This window comes from Mustela lutreola, chromosome 5, assembly GCF_030435805.1.
Source record: "Mustela lutreola isolate mMusLut2 chromosome 5, mMusLut2.pri, whole genome shotgun sequence".
Classification (NCBI taxonomy): domain Eukaryota; kingdom Metazoa; phylum Chordata; class Mammalia; order Carnivora; family Mustelidae; genus Mustela; species Mustela lutreola.
Window position 1 is genome coordinate 112,326,431 of NC_081294.1, and position 18,073 is coordinate 112,344,503.

Genomic DNA, 18,073 nt, shown 5'->3' on the forward strand with positions numbered 1-18,073 from the left:
AACAGAGTAGCAGCTTATATGCAATGATCAGCAGTAATGGGCCTGGTCATAAATCAAGATTTCCAGGTGGTTCTTATTTGCAAAATTTTTTACAATCAAAACATGTAATGTAATAAAGTTGGTTGTACTATCATGTATCTCCTCTGTTTTTCTTCTACTCTAGCAAAAAAAGAATTTCTTTTTAGGATGATGCATCAAATTGATTTTCATAATCCCCTTTCTCATTTAAATTATGTTTCCCTAAAATAAGTAAATAAAATGATTTAATCACTTAGTATCCCAGTTAGAGAAACAACCAGGAGATGCCATGGGGGAATTTAAAGAAAACTGTTCAAGGCAATAACAAGTTCCAGTGCAAGTTAAGTCAGGATGGAGATGGAACATAAATATAATTAGAATCAGTAATTTTCAAATTAAGAAATGTTAGTTTCTGCATTCATTTTGTAAAAATGTACCTACATATACTTGGCGATTCTCAGTGAAGGGTAGTAGGGTGCTTGTCTCACAGAGTTGAAGAATGAATCTCGCCAACAAAAGGGTGAAGGGAAAGTTTAGTAAGTGAAGGAGAGAACAGAAAGGAAAGAAAAGGAGCTCTACTAAAGTGGGAAGGGGTCCCAAATGGGTTGCCATTGAAGGCTTTTATGGTCAGTCTTTTATAGAAAACTGACCAGGGAACTTGGTAAATACTTTGTCTATAATGTTTAAGACAAACAAAGTAGATTTGTAAATATGAAAATATCTCATCCATATTTAGAGCAAACAAGCTGGATTTGCCTATAACATTTCTCCACATCTGGGATTTCAGTGATCCCGGTTACTTAGCCCACTGCATGACCTTAGTCATGTCGCCCCCTACCTGTCTCTCTCCACCTACCCTTGACTGTCCCTTACCCACTATGAGTGAATCTATCCCAAAAAATGAATCGTTTTTAAACCTACAATAAAATTGGAATAAGAAACATGAAAGACTTTTAAGGGGAAAAAATGGCATTCAAAAGTAATGAAACAAACGGAAGAGTAAAATATACAGATTGATCGAGTAAGCCTTTTTTTGGCAGAACTTTTCATCTGGTTGGTCATCACTAAATCATTCAGAAGGTTGGCAGAATATTTTCCAACCCTTGTTGACACACGGGAATTACATTTTGTCTTTTCCTAAAACCAGGTGGTTTTTTTTTTTATCTCCCTACAAATGTAAAATTTCAAATAAAAGCTAACACAGAGTTCTGACTTTAATTCTGCAGCATGAGAAATTCTAAAAACTTGAGACCAAAAGAAACATATTAACTTGAGTTTTTCAATGTAGGACAGAAACATAATTTCTTCACTAAACAATCTATTTCTAAATAAACTCTACCCTAGTTCTTAAAATCCTATATAGTAGCTGTTGAGAGAAATGACAAATATTGTACTTTAATTTTTAGAAATACTGTTCTATATAATGTAATTTCAGTCTCCAAAGACTCGTGTGGGTCTAGAAAGCACATTGCTCACTCTGTGATATACACCCTACTCACTACTTAAAATAATTGGATTTTATTTTTAAAATATAACTTTGGAGTAAACCTCATGTCCCTAAAGATGTTTTCTATTTTGTACCAATATGTGAAATGTCTCATTTCTCTTGAAATTCATTTTATAGCAGAAGAGTATCATACTGAATCAAAAGTTTCTCTAGGATGATTCACATTTTTCTTGCCAAGTATTATGACTGGATTCAGATTGTTAGGCTACATGTATAAGAAACTATGTATGATATGATACCAGTTCCAGGTTTGTATTTCTGTATAACAACCTACCCCAAAATTTAGCAGCTTAAAACAATCATTTATTATTTTCTCTTATAGTTCTGGAGACTGATGGGTTCAGCTAGGTAATTCTTGTTTAATGTAACTCATAAAACTGTAGGCAAATCATAACCATAGCTGGAGTCATCTGAAGGCTTCTTTACTCCTGGTAAAGAAGGAGTGCCCAGGCTGGTGCCCAGGCTGAGGGATGGCAAGAAGAGCTAGGAGATGATCTGGCCTATTTTTTCCCTTCATCTTCTCTGCCTTTCCCCCATGTGGCTTCTCTAAATGGTTAGCTTGGGCACCCTTATAGTCCTAATATTCTGCTGGTAGTTAAACTTCTTAACATGGTGACTGACCTCTCAAGAAGACATTCCAATTTGTCTGAATGGAAAGTGCAAGGCTTTTGATAAGCCAGCCTCAGAAGTCTCAGGAGGTTACTCTGTTGCATTCTATTGGTCAAGCAGGTCACTAAAGTCAAGAAGAGGGGACTTAGATTGCACCTCTCACAGGAAGAGTTACAAAGATATTATGACCATCTTTAATTTACCACAGTACCTGTTCAAAAATAGAAGATTGCCAAATTTCTTTAAACTTTTCTTCACTCCATAGTGAATTTTAAGAGATTGAGATTAATTTAAAACCACTAAACTTGGGGTACGTTAGTTATTTAACTAATTTATTAGTTATTAGTTAGCAATTAAGAAAAATAATATGGAAACTAATATGAAGTTTCCCCTAATGTTCAGTTTGCTTTCTAACAAAAACACTTTTAAGACAATGTGTTCTGCAGGTGGTATCTAGCCATTAATAAAAAGGTAGGTAATCATGGAGGGAATAAGAGATCTCTGCAACTTTCTTTTCTGTTCCCAGGATTGTGAGATTATAACCTGAGCCCAAGTCAGATGCTTAAGCGACTGAGCCATCTAAGTGCCTTTCTCATCAACTTTCAGTCACATTCCAATTTACCTTCTAAGTTAGCAGGAGCATCCAAAAGCCACAGAATGCATTTCTGAGGATATTTAGCACTCCCTGAATCGGGCCTGCTGCTACTTCACCATCAAGGGAACCACTCTGCTACCCAGACTCTAAGTAGCATTGACTGGGGCCGCTCACTGATACTCAGCTGGCAGCTGGACTGAGCTGGAGGGTCCAGGCTAGCTTCACTCACATGCCTGACACCTGACCTGCCCTCTACCTCCTTTTGGTGCACTCCTGGAGACTCTCCAGAAGCCTCTCCAGCAGAGTAGTCAAACATCTTACATGAATACTCAGGGTTACAAGGGCAGATGCTCCAAAAGATAGGAAAGGAAGCTGCCAGTATAAGACATGGGCAGGACACTGGCACAGAGTCACTTACAACACATTCTCTTGGTCAGAGTCCAGGGTGCCTGGGTGGCTCAGTCGTTAAGTGTCTGCCTTCAGCTCAGGTCATGCTCCTAGGGTCCTGGGTGGCTCAGTCGTTAAGTGTCTGCCTTCAGCTCAGGTCATGCTCCTATGGGATCAAGCCCCGCATCTGGCTCCCTATTGGGTCAGAAGCCTGCTTTTCCCCTCCCACTCCCCCTGCTTATATTCCCTCTCTCACTGTGTCTCTCTTGTCTCTCTCTGTAAAATAAAATCTTAAAAACAAAAACACTGAGAGTCCACCTACATTTGGTGAGAGAAGGCATAGACTTTGTCTTGATGAAAGGATTTGCAGCTATCTTTGTCACAGGGCCCATGGGAAGACTGACAGTTCTGAAGTCACATACAAGAGTTTACCCTGAAGTTCCCTTTGGAGTTAGCTGAAAGCCAGATACACAATGGAGACTCAAATAGTATGAACTAGAAGTTACAATGAAACAAATATATAGAAGACATTGAGTAAGGAAAGGGTTAAGATAAGTATAGGCAAGGAGAGATGGTGGGTGGGGGTTGTTGCTGCCTAGACTCTGAAACTATCCCTGGCAGGAGGAAGCACTAAGACAGAATGAACAAGAGATAAAGGAATAGACCAGACCACCTGGCCCTGGATGTTAGGGAATATTTTTCTTTGGAGGCTACACTGTTATCACAAAAAATGACCAGACGAAAGAAGTAAGTCATTAAGGGTGTTATCAGTAGTCCTTACTCAAAGCAAGACGGCATAAGAATCTTAAGGCAACAAGCTTCAGGGTCACGTTTTCAATAAAAGACTGGCCCTAAAATCCCTCAGTGGCATCCCATTTGGGACCAACAGCTTTCACTTTCTGTTCTCACCTTAATTTACTAAGCTTTCACTTCACTTCACCCTTTTGTGTCCTTGAGATTCATTCTTTGACTCCATGAGATAAGAACCCTGCAATCTTACAAAAAATATTATTTACATTAGACTGAAAAGGACAATCCAGAAATACTAAACGTGAAAATGTTTCCCAATTATAGTTAAATCAAAATCCTTTACTATATGAAAGCCTTGAGAGACATTTAAGAAAACTTAATGTCCTATAACCTCTATTAGGAGGACACCAATTATAATGCAGTATTACACGCATCTCTACTTAATCAGAAGTTACTCATAGCAATGAAACTTTCTAATTTTTTTAAGTGGGTTGGGGATGGAGAAGCATGACTTTTCTCTTTCAAAAGTTAAATAAGATGAAAGCATATATTTTATACCCACTTTTCAAAGCAAGACTTCGTTTACTATTGCTGTATAAATGAGCCATCTGAGGCAATATATGCTCTCCCACAGATGAGTAACATAAACCTTAGGTTAGCAGGGCCCTTCACAAATCTCATTTAATACCACTTTCCAGCCTTATGCATCACTGCTTTCTTCCTGATTCCCACCGGTCAAAAGATCACCAGGAACACACTTAAAATTAAACAAGCTGGGCTTATTACTCACTGCAGTAAGGGAGACAGAATACTGCGAGGAAACGTGGGCATCCCAGAAAAAAAAAAAAAAAAAGATGTCAAGACTTAAAAGATTTGGGCTTGTTTTCTGTTACTTTGTCTACCTTACTAAATTTCACTTGGAAGAAAGACTAATCCAAGGTTAAGGTGGTAATTGGTAAAGAGGCAGAACTCATTGTATTAGACTGGATATGGTGATGTTTGGTCATTTTTGTTACTTGAACAATGTTCATTTTTATCTATGGTCAGACACGATAAAGGAGTGACCTTACCCTTTTTTCTTGAACCACTGTGAACAGAGTAACTTTGTCTGATGCTGATGTTCTGTGAAATTGTTTACATTCACGACACCAATTCCCAGTCGAGGCTAACTCCAGATGTGAGGGGCTGCTTTTCTCTTTCATGCTCCGAATATGGCATACCCATCCCATACCGGCCTTCAGTTTGCTCTGCCCTGTCTTAATTCTCATCTATTCAGTGACCTATATTTTCAGGAATCCTTCCCTTAGCACTGCAACTCGGTTTCCTGACATTTTTTTGTACTGCTTAATATTTGGTTACTTGTGTTTACACTTTGTTTCCTCGGTAAGATCACAGCAAACATCTCTCTCAGCGCTGGCAGAGTACTGCAAATTACAAGTACCAAGCATATTTTTAAAAAAAATTTTTTTTAAATTAAATTAAAAATCACCAAAAGAGAAAAGGGAAAGGTTTATTGGTTTATTTTTGTGTTCCATAAACTAGGTGAAACTGCGTCACTCGATTCAGTAAAATCGTTCTGGAATCCGATTCCAAAAATCCTGACAGGAACTCAGGTTTTAATAAATCATTGAGAATAAGAAACGCAGTAGGTTCTTGTCCTTCCAGAGATGCCAACACACCCCCGCCCCGCAACCATTGCCCTCACAATCCCCCTCACTGTCCGGCTTGCGCGTCAGACTACATTTCCCATAATCCTTTAGAGCCGATAAGGCGGTACTATGTTCTAAACTACAATTCCCACCATCCTTGGATCCCACCATCTTGTCTCATTTTCTGCGGTCGCTCCCCGTTTCCCATCTTCCCTTTCGGCTCCTACGCGCTGAGGAGCAAGGTCGTGAAGAGAGGAGGACGTCGGGGTTGCTGCCATTTGTACCGTCTCAGGTTCTGCGCTTTTCGCAGAACCTCCAACGGCGCTATGTTGGGACAGAGCGTCCGGAGGTTCACAACCTCTGTGGTCCGTAGGAGCCACTATGAGGAGGGCCCAGGGAAGGTTAGTGTGTAAGGGGCCCAGCTTCGTTGGGGGAGGGGGTACCTGGCTGCGACTAGCCGAACCCCAAGGCCTCCTGTGGACTGTGGAAAGGGAGGCGGGAACTGAAAATGTGAGCTGGGTTGTCGGGTAGCATTCCACTTTCCCCTGGAACCAGGCCAAAGCACAGGACTCTCGCTGCGCTCCGTCACAGTGGAAAAGAATGAGTAGGAAGAGCCGTAGACCCTACCTCGCCCTGGTGCTCTCCTCTGGGCCCTCCAGGAGCTGGAGGGTCCTTGAGGCCAGGGCTGCAGGTACTTGTGTGGCTTAAAGCTGAGCTAGAGGTCACCGGACTCGTAGTGAAGGTCATTGGAAACAATGAGGATGTGCGGCCTAGAGCTGTGGGTCCAGTCTTACCTAAGCACTTGACTAAATTAGAAGTATTAAACCTCTTTAGTTCAGGTTGGGTTGAACTTCAGGTGTAAATAGATTAAATCGAGTAATTAGAACTAAATACTCCAGTGATCGAGGCTTAGTAGTAAAGGGCTGAGAAAACGTGTACAGGGCAGGGGCTTCTTGGTTGTGAAAAAGTCAAAACTTCATAATGCAGTTAACATGGCCTGTGCCTTTACCAGGTGGCTAGTTTCTAGCAAATAGGAAACTAGAACAATGCATTCTATTTATAAAATAACTCCCTTGAAGAAAAGGATTTTTCGATTTTCTAAAATAAAATTTAGCACTGTGTTACACCTAACCTACCAAGACCACAGCTTGGTGCTCAGTAAAGCCAGTTGCCGTATAGTGTTAAGTGTGACGAAGATCATGGGATGTACAATATAGTAATGTTTAAAAAGATGAGGACGCCTGGATGGCTCAGTGGTTTAAAGCCTCTGCCTTCAGCTCAGGTCATGATCCCAGGGTCCTGGGATCAAGCCCCACATTGGGCTCTCTGCTCAGCAGGGAGCCTGCTGCCCCCCCTCTCTCTGCCTACTTGTGATCTCTGTCAAATATATGAATAAAATCTGTAAAAAAAAAAAAAAAAAAAGATGGCATGATATAAGGCATACATAACCTGATTACATTTAAAAAAAAAAATCTAGCATCAGATGATTTGAAGTTCTATTTTTGTTGCTTGCTCCCTTTCCCCAACAGAATTTGCCATTTTCAGTGGAAAACAAGTGGCGATTACTAGTTATGATGACTTTGTACTTTGGATCTGGATTTGCTGCACCTTTTTTAATAGTAAGACATCAACTGCTTAAGAAGTAAGGCTGTTTTAATTGATCCATCAAACAGGTAATTAATGGATTTCTAATCATCCCAAAGCAATGTTTTCCCTTATATTTGTTTCTTACTCCCCTCCCCACAACCCCAATCTCACACACAGTGTAGGGCTGATTGACGTGACATCGTGACATCGGTGGAGACGGGTTGATAAACCTATAAACAGATGTTTCTTTCTCTCAAAACCAGTTTTTATTGGATACTACTGTTTGTCAGGCAGGCTTTATATTAATAATCTCATTTTGTTACCTATCAAGCCTGTGAGGTGGGTGGCTTAACCCAATCTCAGACATGAAGATGTTAAGTTGCCCAATACCTCATAGCTAGCAATGGTGGACCAGGATTTTTACCATCTTGTTCCAGAGTTCACACTTCTAACCACCTAAAGTTCTGGTTAGATGATCTTGAGGGCAATATATGCCGAAACCAGTCTTGTGTGTTGGAAAGTTAGTGGTTACTTTGTGTGAGAGGAAAAGATTTATTTCTTTTATTATTGATTGTAATCAGAATTTTCCTCAAAGCGACATTATGGGCAGCTCTGTGCGCTGATTAAGATAAATTCCAAAAAATATCTTTGAGAAGAAAAGACTTCATTTGTCTTCATTTGTAAGGAAATTGATTTACCCAAGCGATCTACAATAGAAAGACTTTGGTGCATGTGATGAAGCAAATCAGTATGAATAAAGTCATGATACTGTAAACGCTTTCTGATGTACCAGTCATGAACTGATAAACAATACGTTAATGAAACTCATTTCTTTTTAATGACTGACATTTTAATGCAAATAATTTTTTGTCTTTATTTGCAGATGTGGAAAGGAACATTTTAAGAGGTGCAGTCTCTTTGAAAAATGGATCAAACTCTTGAATTCAACATACTCAATATGTTTGTAAATAAACTTATAGCATGAATCCTTAATGCCTTGTCTCTGAAACATGGAATATAATAATTGTGCTTACTTTTTTATTTGAGAAATAGTCCAGGATTAGTTTCGTCAAAATATGTGTGTTATTTAGCCTCTTTCTTGTTTTTAGATTTTAAGGGTTTAATTTTTGATTACTAGGTCTGGACCTTGTTGGTAATTTTTTTAATTAAAAAAGGAAGAAGTGCACTTTTAGTTTTCCTTACTTTAAAGCAGTAAAATTGGTTTTCATCATGAGGAAAACCAGTAGTGTATACACAGTGAAATCCAAGAGGTTATTTTTGTACTTCAGAACTGTGATCTAAAACAAAAATTTGGCCTTGATAAGTTTGCTGTTGACCAATACTGGTTTTGTTTAGACTAAAATAAAAGAACATATGAAATGAAATGTAACAGCATCTAAGATGGAATATGGAAATATTCCTTTATTCTGGAATTTTAGTGGGATTGGACTAAAAGATGGCTCTGATTAGTAGTTGAATCAGTGAATCAAATTTATATTATGGATAGTGAAATGCTGCTAGCCACATAAAATGTAATGACTTCGTTCCTTGGGCTTTGAATTGGGGCAGAGAAAAGATAGTGGCTGAATGTTTTAGTCCTAGTTGGGTCATTTTTGGAATACCACTCTGGTATTAGAAGAATGCTGTAAAGTAGAGGTTGTAAACTGGTGGTGCGTTTGAGTACTGGCCTTTTTGTGATTAGGTGTGCTGTACTTCTTAAACCAATATTTTAAAAACTAGAATAGTTACAAGGAAGTATGGATTCTTGAAAAATTGCTGTGGGTGGTTCTATATCCTTTCATAGAACAAAGCCACTGCCTAAATTAGTCCTCACCATAACGTTAGATGTCCTGTATAACCTTAATGTTAAACTGTTGATTTGCTGGAACCTTAAAGAACTTTCTTCCTCTAAGTTTATGTGACAGGGCCTATCTTGACACTCTTCAATAACCATGCAATAACTGCTTAAGTATGGATATATAATTAAATCTTTATGACTGGGCAGCTTATTCCCTGTACTTGCATTTCATTGTTTTTTGTTTTGTTGTTTTGTTTTGTTGTTTATCCATTGATGAATTAGATATTATCCTGTGTTTATGCAAAATTAAGGCTTTCTGCCTTCGGGAAGGTGAAAACAGGAGTTCAGTGTTCATAAAATGATTTCAAATCCTTGGTTCAAATCTCTGCTATAAATTATAAACTTAACTCTCTTCATTTTTTTTGGAGGAAATGGGAATAGAACCTTGCGCATTGTTTTCAGATTCAGTAATCTAAAAACATTTTGGCTCCTGGCAAGTCTTAAATGATTTTTTTTCTGAAATAAAATACATCACAAATGACATGTTACCATTAGCAGCAAGGTCTAGGTAGAAAATAACTGATTTATTAAATTTGTCTTCCTCAGTTAAGTATTTGAGGATTTTATATGAATGAGGAGAAAAAACCCTTTCCTCTCCTGGGAGAGGAGCACAGATTGCCCCATCATAAAAAGGTTTCAGCTAGCTGGGTCTTAGTGCATGAGTACATTGAGTGGCAGAGGCAGAAACTGTTCAGTTTCTGTATTTGGGTTCTCCAGATTAACAACCAACCAGATAAGTATATAGACAAGATTTGTTTTAAGGAATTAGCTCATGTGATTGTGGAGGTGAGACAGGTCCAAAATGTGATGGGGGTAGTGCTGAAGGCTGGAGAGCCAGGGAAGAATTGCTGTTCCATTCTCTGCCAAAGCTGTCTTGTTAGCAGAATTTCCTCTCGGGGCACCTGGCTGGCTCAGTACTGTGTGAATGCAACTCTTGATTTTAGGATTATAAATTTGAGCCCATGTTGGGTGTAGAGATTACTTAAAAAGGAAATCTTTAAAAGAAAAAAAAAGTCCTCTTCCAGGGAAGTTAGTCTTTTTCTGTTAAGGTCTTCAGCTGATTGCATGAGGGTAACCCACCTTATAGAGAATAATAAGCTTTACTGAAACTCCTTCAGTTTAAATGTTATCTCAAAAAAACCCTTACAGAAATACACAGGAAAAGGTTTGACCAAATATCGTAAGATTCAGTCAGGTTGACATTAAACTAACTGTGACAGGGATGTCTGGGTGGCTCAGTTGGTTAAGCTTCTGCCTTTGGCTCAGGTCATGATCCCATGGTCCTGGGCTCCAGTCCCAGGTTGGGCTCCCTGTTCAGCAGGGAGCCTGCTTGTGCTCTTTCTCTGACAAGTGGATAAAATCTTCTTAAAAAGTAACCATGACAATTTCATACAAGCATGCAGCTTCATCTAGTGTAATATTTAATGTGTTGGGTTGAATTTTTGAAAAAAATCCAGATTCTCTTGGAAAATTTAAACTGGATGGACCTGTACATCCTGCTTGCAATTGAGCCAGTCCAAGTGAAGTACCTTACACAGATGGCTTCCTTGTTTACAGAAGACCTGAATAGATTTTGGCAGGAGGCTAGAACTCAGGATTTGTTTTTAAGAAGAACCACGATTCTTCCATAATTAAGCTTTGACTGCCCTGAAGGAAGGGAAAATACCCATATTTTGCTACAGAGGCAGAACTGATTAAAACTTGCCTGGATTCCAAGCCAGGCTTTGATCACGTATTCTCTTCTAGCAGGAGACTGTCTCCGTTCCTGTTGTATCAAGAGTATCGAGTTGTGAAGATTAAAAGTGGAAGTAGATGTCAATTTAGGCAGTTTGTTAGGCTCCTAGTGTAGAGTACTTAAAAGTGAGGTGGAGGAAATAAAGTGGACATTGTTAAAACTGTTGAAGTTGATTCCAAAGCCATTCTGCATTACAGGTTGGTGCATTCAACTACATGAGCTATAGTTCTAAATGGGTCTCCAGCAGGTATTTCAACCTTACCATGTCCAGAAATGCCTGGATGCATATAGTAAGCTGTCAGCGTCAGTAAAATTCCAGCTCCTTAGCATGTCATTAGTCATTTCCCTGGAATTTTCAACCTTATCCTGAACGTAGAGCTCCAGCCAAGTCTTAGTTCACATGCCATGTTTTCTGTAAAGCTTTCTCCTGCTGATTCCTCCCCATTAGCTCGAACACATTACACGTAAGTCTAATACCTTATAACCAGCTTTATAATTACATCAGCGTGTAACTGATTTCCTTCCCTAGCTCATACCGGCATATGATCTGAGACCAGAAAGACTATTACTTATTCATGTATCCTGCATGTATAATTTAGTGAGTGGTCAATGGACATTTATCGAATGGAAGTCAAGAATGATAGAACTACTTAAAAAGAGCAAATTCCAGGCCTAATCTACACACCAAAATGGTATATATTACAGTGTTTTCTGGATAAAAATAAGTTTTTCCCCAATACTTGCTGAGCTGATTTTTCCAACCAAATGTATATTGAAATAATCCAGTTACTGCAGTTTGTACCAAAATGTAATTGAACAACATCACCGCCCACACTGCTTAGTCCATCTATACAATGTGAGCAGTGCATCTAAGACAAGCTGATGAAAGTAAGTGTGTTGACTTAAATTCTAGCCATGAATCTTTCAGACCAGTATTTTGGGAATTAGGAAATGTATACTTTTACCTCACAATAAGTAGATCTGAGTGGACTTAAGGGTCTTCTACCTTACTCGGTCTGTTGTTCCTAATCTCTTTGTCACATGATGGCTGCCATAGTTCCAACCATCCCATACAGATTTTACAATATCCAACAAGAAAAATGCAGTTTCAAGTTATTTTTAAGAGTTAAAGATTGTCTAGAAACCCACCACTCACTGGATACAAGGGCCATGTATTCATTACTAACTACAACACTAGCAAGGGGAACGGCTGGCACCATAGTTACTAGATTTGAGCAGTTAAGACTTGCTCTGATGTCTTCTGTGTGAAGGATGGACACTGAAACACTTATGTTTTCTACTAAAAAGGGAAAAGAAAGTGGCTATTAGTGATTGAAAGAGTGCCTGCTGCAACTATTCTGTATAGTACAGGTTCCAACTTAGAATGTTTGACTTAAGTTTTTGTTTTGTTTTGTTTTGTTGTGGTTGTGGAAAGTGATAGGAATTCAGTAGAAACTAGAATACTTTAAGTTTTGAATTTTGATCTTTTGGACTAGTGATAAGCAGTAGGATACTATCTTGTGATGTTGGGCAGCAGGAGTTAGCCACTATTCCCAATCAACCACACAATAAACTTATAAGGACCATACTGTTGTTCACTTCAGTACAATATTCATTAAACAACATGAGATATTATTCAACACTATTATAAAAAAAATTCTTTATGTTAAGATGATTTTGCCCAGTGTAGGCTAATGCCTACTGAGTGTGTTTGAAGTATGTGAGGCTCCCCTATGATGTTCAGTAGGTTAGATGTATGAAATGCATTTTTTAATTTAATGATATTTTATACTTAATATGGGTGTATCAGGATGTAACCCCATCATAAGGAAGATCTGTATACTGAGAAAAGGACCCAAATGTCAAAATGTAATAAGCTTTTTATTTTAGTGTATCCAATAAGTAAAAGTCTTTATAGATTATAACCAGTTCAGGTCGTTATAGAAGAGAGGAGAAATAGTATTGTGGGTTATTTTTTCTATCTCTTTTAAGTAGAAAATAATTTCTCTGTAGTAAATAGTGGAAGCTTTTACATGGTTTATACTCTGCCTCATCAAAACTTTTACAAAACTTTTGGGGCACCTGGATGGTTCAATTGGTTAAGCACCTGTCTTGGGCTCAGGTCATGATCTCACAGTCTCAGGATCTAGTCCCACATTGGGCTGCCTGCTCAGCAGGGAGTCTGGTACTCCTTTTGACCCTCACCCATCTCAAGCAGTCTCTCCCTCAAATAAATAGCTAAAATCCTTAAAATAAATAAATAAAACACTGTTGGGGTGCTTGGGTGGCTCAGTTGGTTAAGCATCTTCCTTCGGCTCAGGTCATGATCCTAGGGCCCTGGGATCAAGCCCCACATTGGGCTTTCTGCTCAGTAGGGATTCCCCCCCCACACCCCCGCATCTCCCCTGGCTTGTGCTCACTCTCAAATAAATAAAATCTTTAAGGACAATTTTAATCCACTACGAAATATTTTGTTCTCCCAGCTACTGAAATTTTATGGATCAGAGGAACATAAAGCTACTCTCTATATGTTTAGCATTAATACAATTAAGATTTTTTTAGTGAACATATAATCCAAATAATTTATAGTTGATTTTGGACGGGCTTAATTGAACTCTTATTTGATTATGGGTACGAGCTGTTCGGTCTTTCCCTAACCCAGTATAGTAGTCATTAGGGTTTTTGTAAGCATGCCAGTTCTATGTGCATGGCAGGATTGAACTCTGTCTCCTTTGCTTTGACAAATGAAAATAGCAGCAGAAGTGATCTGTTACTTCTTCATGGAAGCTTAAAAAAGACTGAACAATTCATCAAGTTCCCTTCCTCATGTTACAGGGAGAGAGCCTCCATTAGCCTGAGTTGCTGAGACCAGAGAGTGCAACCATTTGTCTAATGTATAGAATGTTGCATTATTTCAAGCCTCTGGGGTTAGGATTGTTCCCTACAGCAAAATTTGGCCTACCCTCAGTGTAATACTTTGTACTTCGTATGACCTTGAAAGCTGGCTCACTCTTTCTCTTTCTCAAATAAATAAATAAATAAATAAATCTTTATGAGGTGAATTGTATGTACAATTGCAAATATGGGTACTACACAAAAGCCTGACTAGGTTAGTAAGGAAAAATCTCTTTAGTACTTACCGTATGTGTTCCCATATGTGGACAGGAGCAAGAATGATGGAGGTAAATAGCTTTTGGCTTTCAAGTTGCCTTCTGAGCTACAATTTTGAGTAACTACCAGCTAGGCATTTCCATCTTATCTCTCATTCTAATGGACCTCGCTTACCCATTGGACATCTATCTTTCTAAAAATTAATCTCTTCTTCCAGGTAGACACAGCATCATGCCAGAGCACATTTGTTCCCTAATTTAGTCATCATCATTTTACTTTGTACATTGGAAAACAGTACAACTCTGTAGTATTCCTGCACAATTATCTCAAATTTGAGTTTTTCAGATTATTCCTACTAAAATTCACTGTCCTCTCCCAGTTTCCCCAGATACGACAAAAGGCAGATACACAATAACTGATAGTGAATAATTCAGTATTTTAACAGGACTCTAGAGCAAGCTTTTTATGTTTTCTTTGGTGGATTCCAAAACTTAGGACCATGCTTGGTAAATACTAAGTTTCAACATATATATTGAGAAAGGTGGAGGTAAGATGAACATTAATTGAATTTAATAACATTTCCCAAGTATATGAGGAGCTAGTCTAGGAAATTCTCTCCTGATGCCTACTGAGATGAGATGATCAGTTAAATATCTTAACCCTGATTTGCTCTAATTAATATAAAAACTTCCCATACATGATGTTCTAAGAGCTTTTCTCAGTGCAGTTCTACATATAGACTAGTGAGAAATCTCTATTCATGCTCTAGCTCTCATGCTAACTATCAAAATCCGTCGCACATTCCCCAGACAGTATATATTAAGCTGAACCATATAAAATTACCAATGTTTCACATTTTGACCCAGAAAATGGCAATTTCTGGTTGGTCAATGGTCATGGTTTCCCTCTTTAATTCCTGGACCTCTCATGGCATTTCTTCTCTCCATATATAAGAAGGAAGCCGTGGATTTTCCCCAAAACCAGAGATTAAATGGTTTGTCTGCATGCAGTATAGCAGAACTGAAACTGTTTAACTTGAGTATATTTTTTTATCCCCGTAATATAATATATATATATATATGTTATATATGTTATACTATCATTATTTCATTACCAATTAAAATAAACAGGATAATCTAGAATTCTCAAATGCTGCTTTTTCCTTAACAGTCTGAGCTCTCAGGGACATTGCTCCCAATTACAGTACAAAAAAATACTTTCTCATGCACACAGTAGTGATGTGATGTGGAAAGTGAACCGTCAAGAGAGATTTTTGGTGAAAAAAGGCAAGTTGTTTTTTAAAGCAAGAGGACAGGACCCATGGGCAGAAAGAGCTGTGCTGTGATTGTGAGGAGTGATAGATTATATACTTTTAAATTGGGGGGGGGGGGTAGAGATAAAGGAAGTTTCTAAAGGGATTTTCATAAGTTAAAAAGACTTCCAGGATCCTGGAGATCTGGCTATTGTCAAGTTAAGGTTGCTTTTTGCCTCTAGCAAAGCATTAACGTTAAGGCAATTGTGAGTTCCTTGAGGGATGTCTCAGGTGTCTCAGGTGTTTATCAATGGGCTGTAAATAGTAAAGAAATTTAATTTTATCTATATTTCTTTTGCCTTTTTTCTCCTCATCAGTAGGATGAGTTTACAACAAGAATCTGGCTTGCAATTTTTTCCCTTATGGGATTTAATATAAATTGTCTGAAAAAAATTCTCTGAATTTTAGAAAGAGAATTCTAAATATTTTTGTTGTCATAGGAAAAAAGAGGGAAATTCCTCCTATGGACTGAATGTATGTGTCCTCCAAGAATTCATACGTTGAAAACTAATCCCCTGTGGGATGATATTTGCAGGTGGGGCCTATGGGAAGTGATTAGATCATGATATTGAAGTAGTCATGAATGGAGTTATTGCCCTTTTAAGAGACACCCCTAAAAAAAAAAAAAAAAAGACACCCCTAAGAGCTCCCTCACTTCTTTCTGCTCTGTGAAGACACAAGAAGAAGACACTGATCTGTATAAACCAGGAAGCAGGCTCTCACCAGACACTGAATCTGTCAGCACTTTGATATTGGAATTCCCAGTCACCAAAACTGTGAGAAATAAACCTCTGTTATTTATAAAACACCAGTGATACTCTGATATAGCAGCCTGAAGCGATTAAGACACCTTCTAAATCTAAATTCCCTTCATGTCCTCCCAAAACCCTTACTGATCAGCAGGGAAGATTAATACACCCACAATCTATGACTTTACTATAAGTTTGATACAGTGATTTATAAGAAATGCATATATTTGGTCATTTAGATGACCAAATTATGTTCCTCCTATATATTTAGTATTCATTCACAGTTCCTGGCTCACAGATCTCAAAACCCTGGAATTTCCTGAGATAAGAGAAATGGGAGCATCTTTTGCTATAATATTTGGTCTCTTGCCCTCCGTTCCCCAAAATGCTTCAGAGCCATGAAGGAAATGGGTGTGTTGTTATTCATTAGTCCCTTTCCATCACAACAGGATTTATGTTAAAGGAGGGAACTTTGGAAAGCACCTAAACATGCAGGCTGGTTGCCAGGAGAAACAACATTAAGTAAGAGGGTTGGAAATTTCTATCTCATTCCCTACCTTGCAGGGAGAGGAGAGGGCTAGGAGTTGAATCAATCACCAATAGCCAATGAGTTAATCAATCATGCTTCTGTAATAAAGCCTTCATAAAAACCCCAAAGGAGGGAGTTCAAAGAGCTTCATCAGAATGCTTCCATGTGCCACAGTGCCAGGCCCCAAGTCCCATGAAGACAGAAGCTCCTTCGTTTGGGAACTTGCCCTAGGTATCTCCATCTGGCTGTTGATTTGGATCTTTTAATATCGTTTACAATATGGCCGTAACCTAGTGAATAAATGAGTTTCCTGGGTTTTGTGAGCCTTTCTAGCAAATCATTTGAACCTAAGGAGAGGTTTGTGGGAACCTCTGATTTCTAGCCAGTGAGTCAGAGCACAGGTAACAACCTGGGCTTGCAATTGACCTCTGAACTGGTGGGTGGCCTTGTGGGACTAAGTGAGCCCTTTATGTGTGGAATCTGATAACTACCTTCAGGTAGATAGTGTCAGAATTGAGCTATTGGGTCCAGGAACCACAAGACTAAGGCAGATTTTAACTTACCTATAAGCAGAAAAATAAGCATTAGGAGCAGCAACATTATGTTGACAGCCTCTACCCCAGAGGACACTTAAACAGAGATGGGGTAGGCGGGTAGAGGAGCTATGGAGGAGGAGAAGAGGTAAGGATACTGGGGATGTTGGGGTACAGATAAAATCACTCTCAGAAACAACATGTACTCAGAGTAGGAAAACACTGAGCATCCGCTTGAGATCTTGTAAATTGGAGCACTGGATATTGTGCAAATAAAAGGAAGGGACTTCAGAATGAGCAGAACCCGAGGTAGGAATTTTGGAATGGCATCACTTCTGAGTAAATGCAAGTGGCAGGAAAATGCACCTTTAGAGGCTTGCTGGTGGATGAGGAAAAGGAAGCAAGAGGGATAAATTAAGTCTTTTGTTTAAAAAAAAAAGGGAGGGGGAGAGTCATAAGGGGAAAATTAAAGTTTTTATAAAAAAGGAGAGAGAGAGAGAGTCATAAAAACAGTAGACAAAACAAGCTGTCTCTCACTGAAACAAGTGAGATCTTGGGTAAAGAAACAGTAATATTTCACCACATCGAAAGAAAAGAATTCCTTTGAATTAAGAAACCTAGTTAGCCTCCTCAGACTCTCTCTGGCTATGTAAATTATATTACTAGTACAGGAAAACACTATTTCAAAGTGAATTGCATATGCCAGCTCATACAAAGTTACTATAAGAAATTTAGATTCATAAAATTTCATTTCAACTGATGACAGTTCCACAATAAAAACCATCCTTGAAGCAGAAGAAATCTTAACACATCCAATTTGAATAAAATATCTTTAAACATTTGCAAATACTGAAGAAAAGACACTTTAAATTAAAAATTCAAAAACTGGGTTATGGACATTGGGGTGGGTATGTGCTATGGTGAGTGCTGTGAAGTGTGTAAGTCTTATGATTCATAGACCTATACCCCTGGGGCAAATAATATATGTTAAAATAAATAATAAAAATTCAAAAACTTAGTACAGGAGTTAGGGAGGGTTAGGGGGTGTGAAACAAAAGCTGACCAAACAGGAAAAAAATAGAGGAAAAAACCAACAATGATCTTTGGAGTTACAAGATGCCTAAAAAAAGGATAGATTTGCCAA

General features: G+C 38.5%; 1 protein-coding gene, 1 non-coding gene and 1 pseudogene across 2 annotated transcripts; 2 read left to right on the plus strand and 1 right to left on the minus strand.

The window, feature by feature from the left end:
* Positions 1-5,095, minus strand: part of LOC131831173 (centrosome-associated protein 350-like) — a 193,972-nt pseudogene extending 188,877 nt beyond the window's left edge.
* A 614-nt stretch (positions 5,096-5,709) lies between these two features.
* On the plus strand, positions 5,710-8,088 carry LOC131832432 (cytochrome c oxidase subunit 7C, mitochondrial). Its single transcript, XM_059175420.1, has 3 exons — positions 5,710-5,916; positions 7,045-7,188; positions 7,986-8,088. The coding sequence occupies exons 1-2, from the start codon at positions 5,842-5,844 to the stop codon at positions 7,159-7,161; spliced, it is 192 nt and encodes a 63-aa protein (XP_059031403.1). The 5' UTR covers positions 5,710-5,841; the 3' UTR covers positions 7,162-7,188; positions 7,986-8,088.
* On the plus strand, positions 7,829-7,891 carry LOC131832907 (small nucleolar RNA Z39). Its single transcript, XR_009354250.1, has one exon. It is a non-coding gene; the product is annotated as a small nucleolar RNA Z39 (small nucleolar RNA).
* Positions 8,089-18,073: the final 9,985 nt, after the last annotated feature.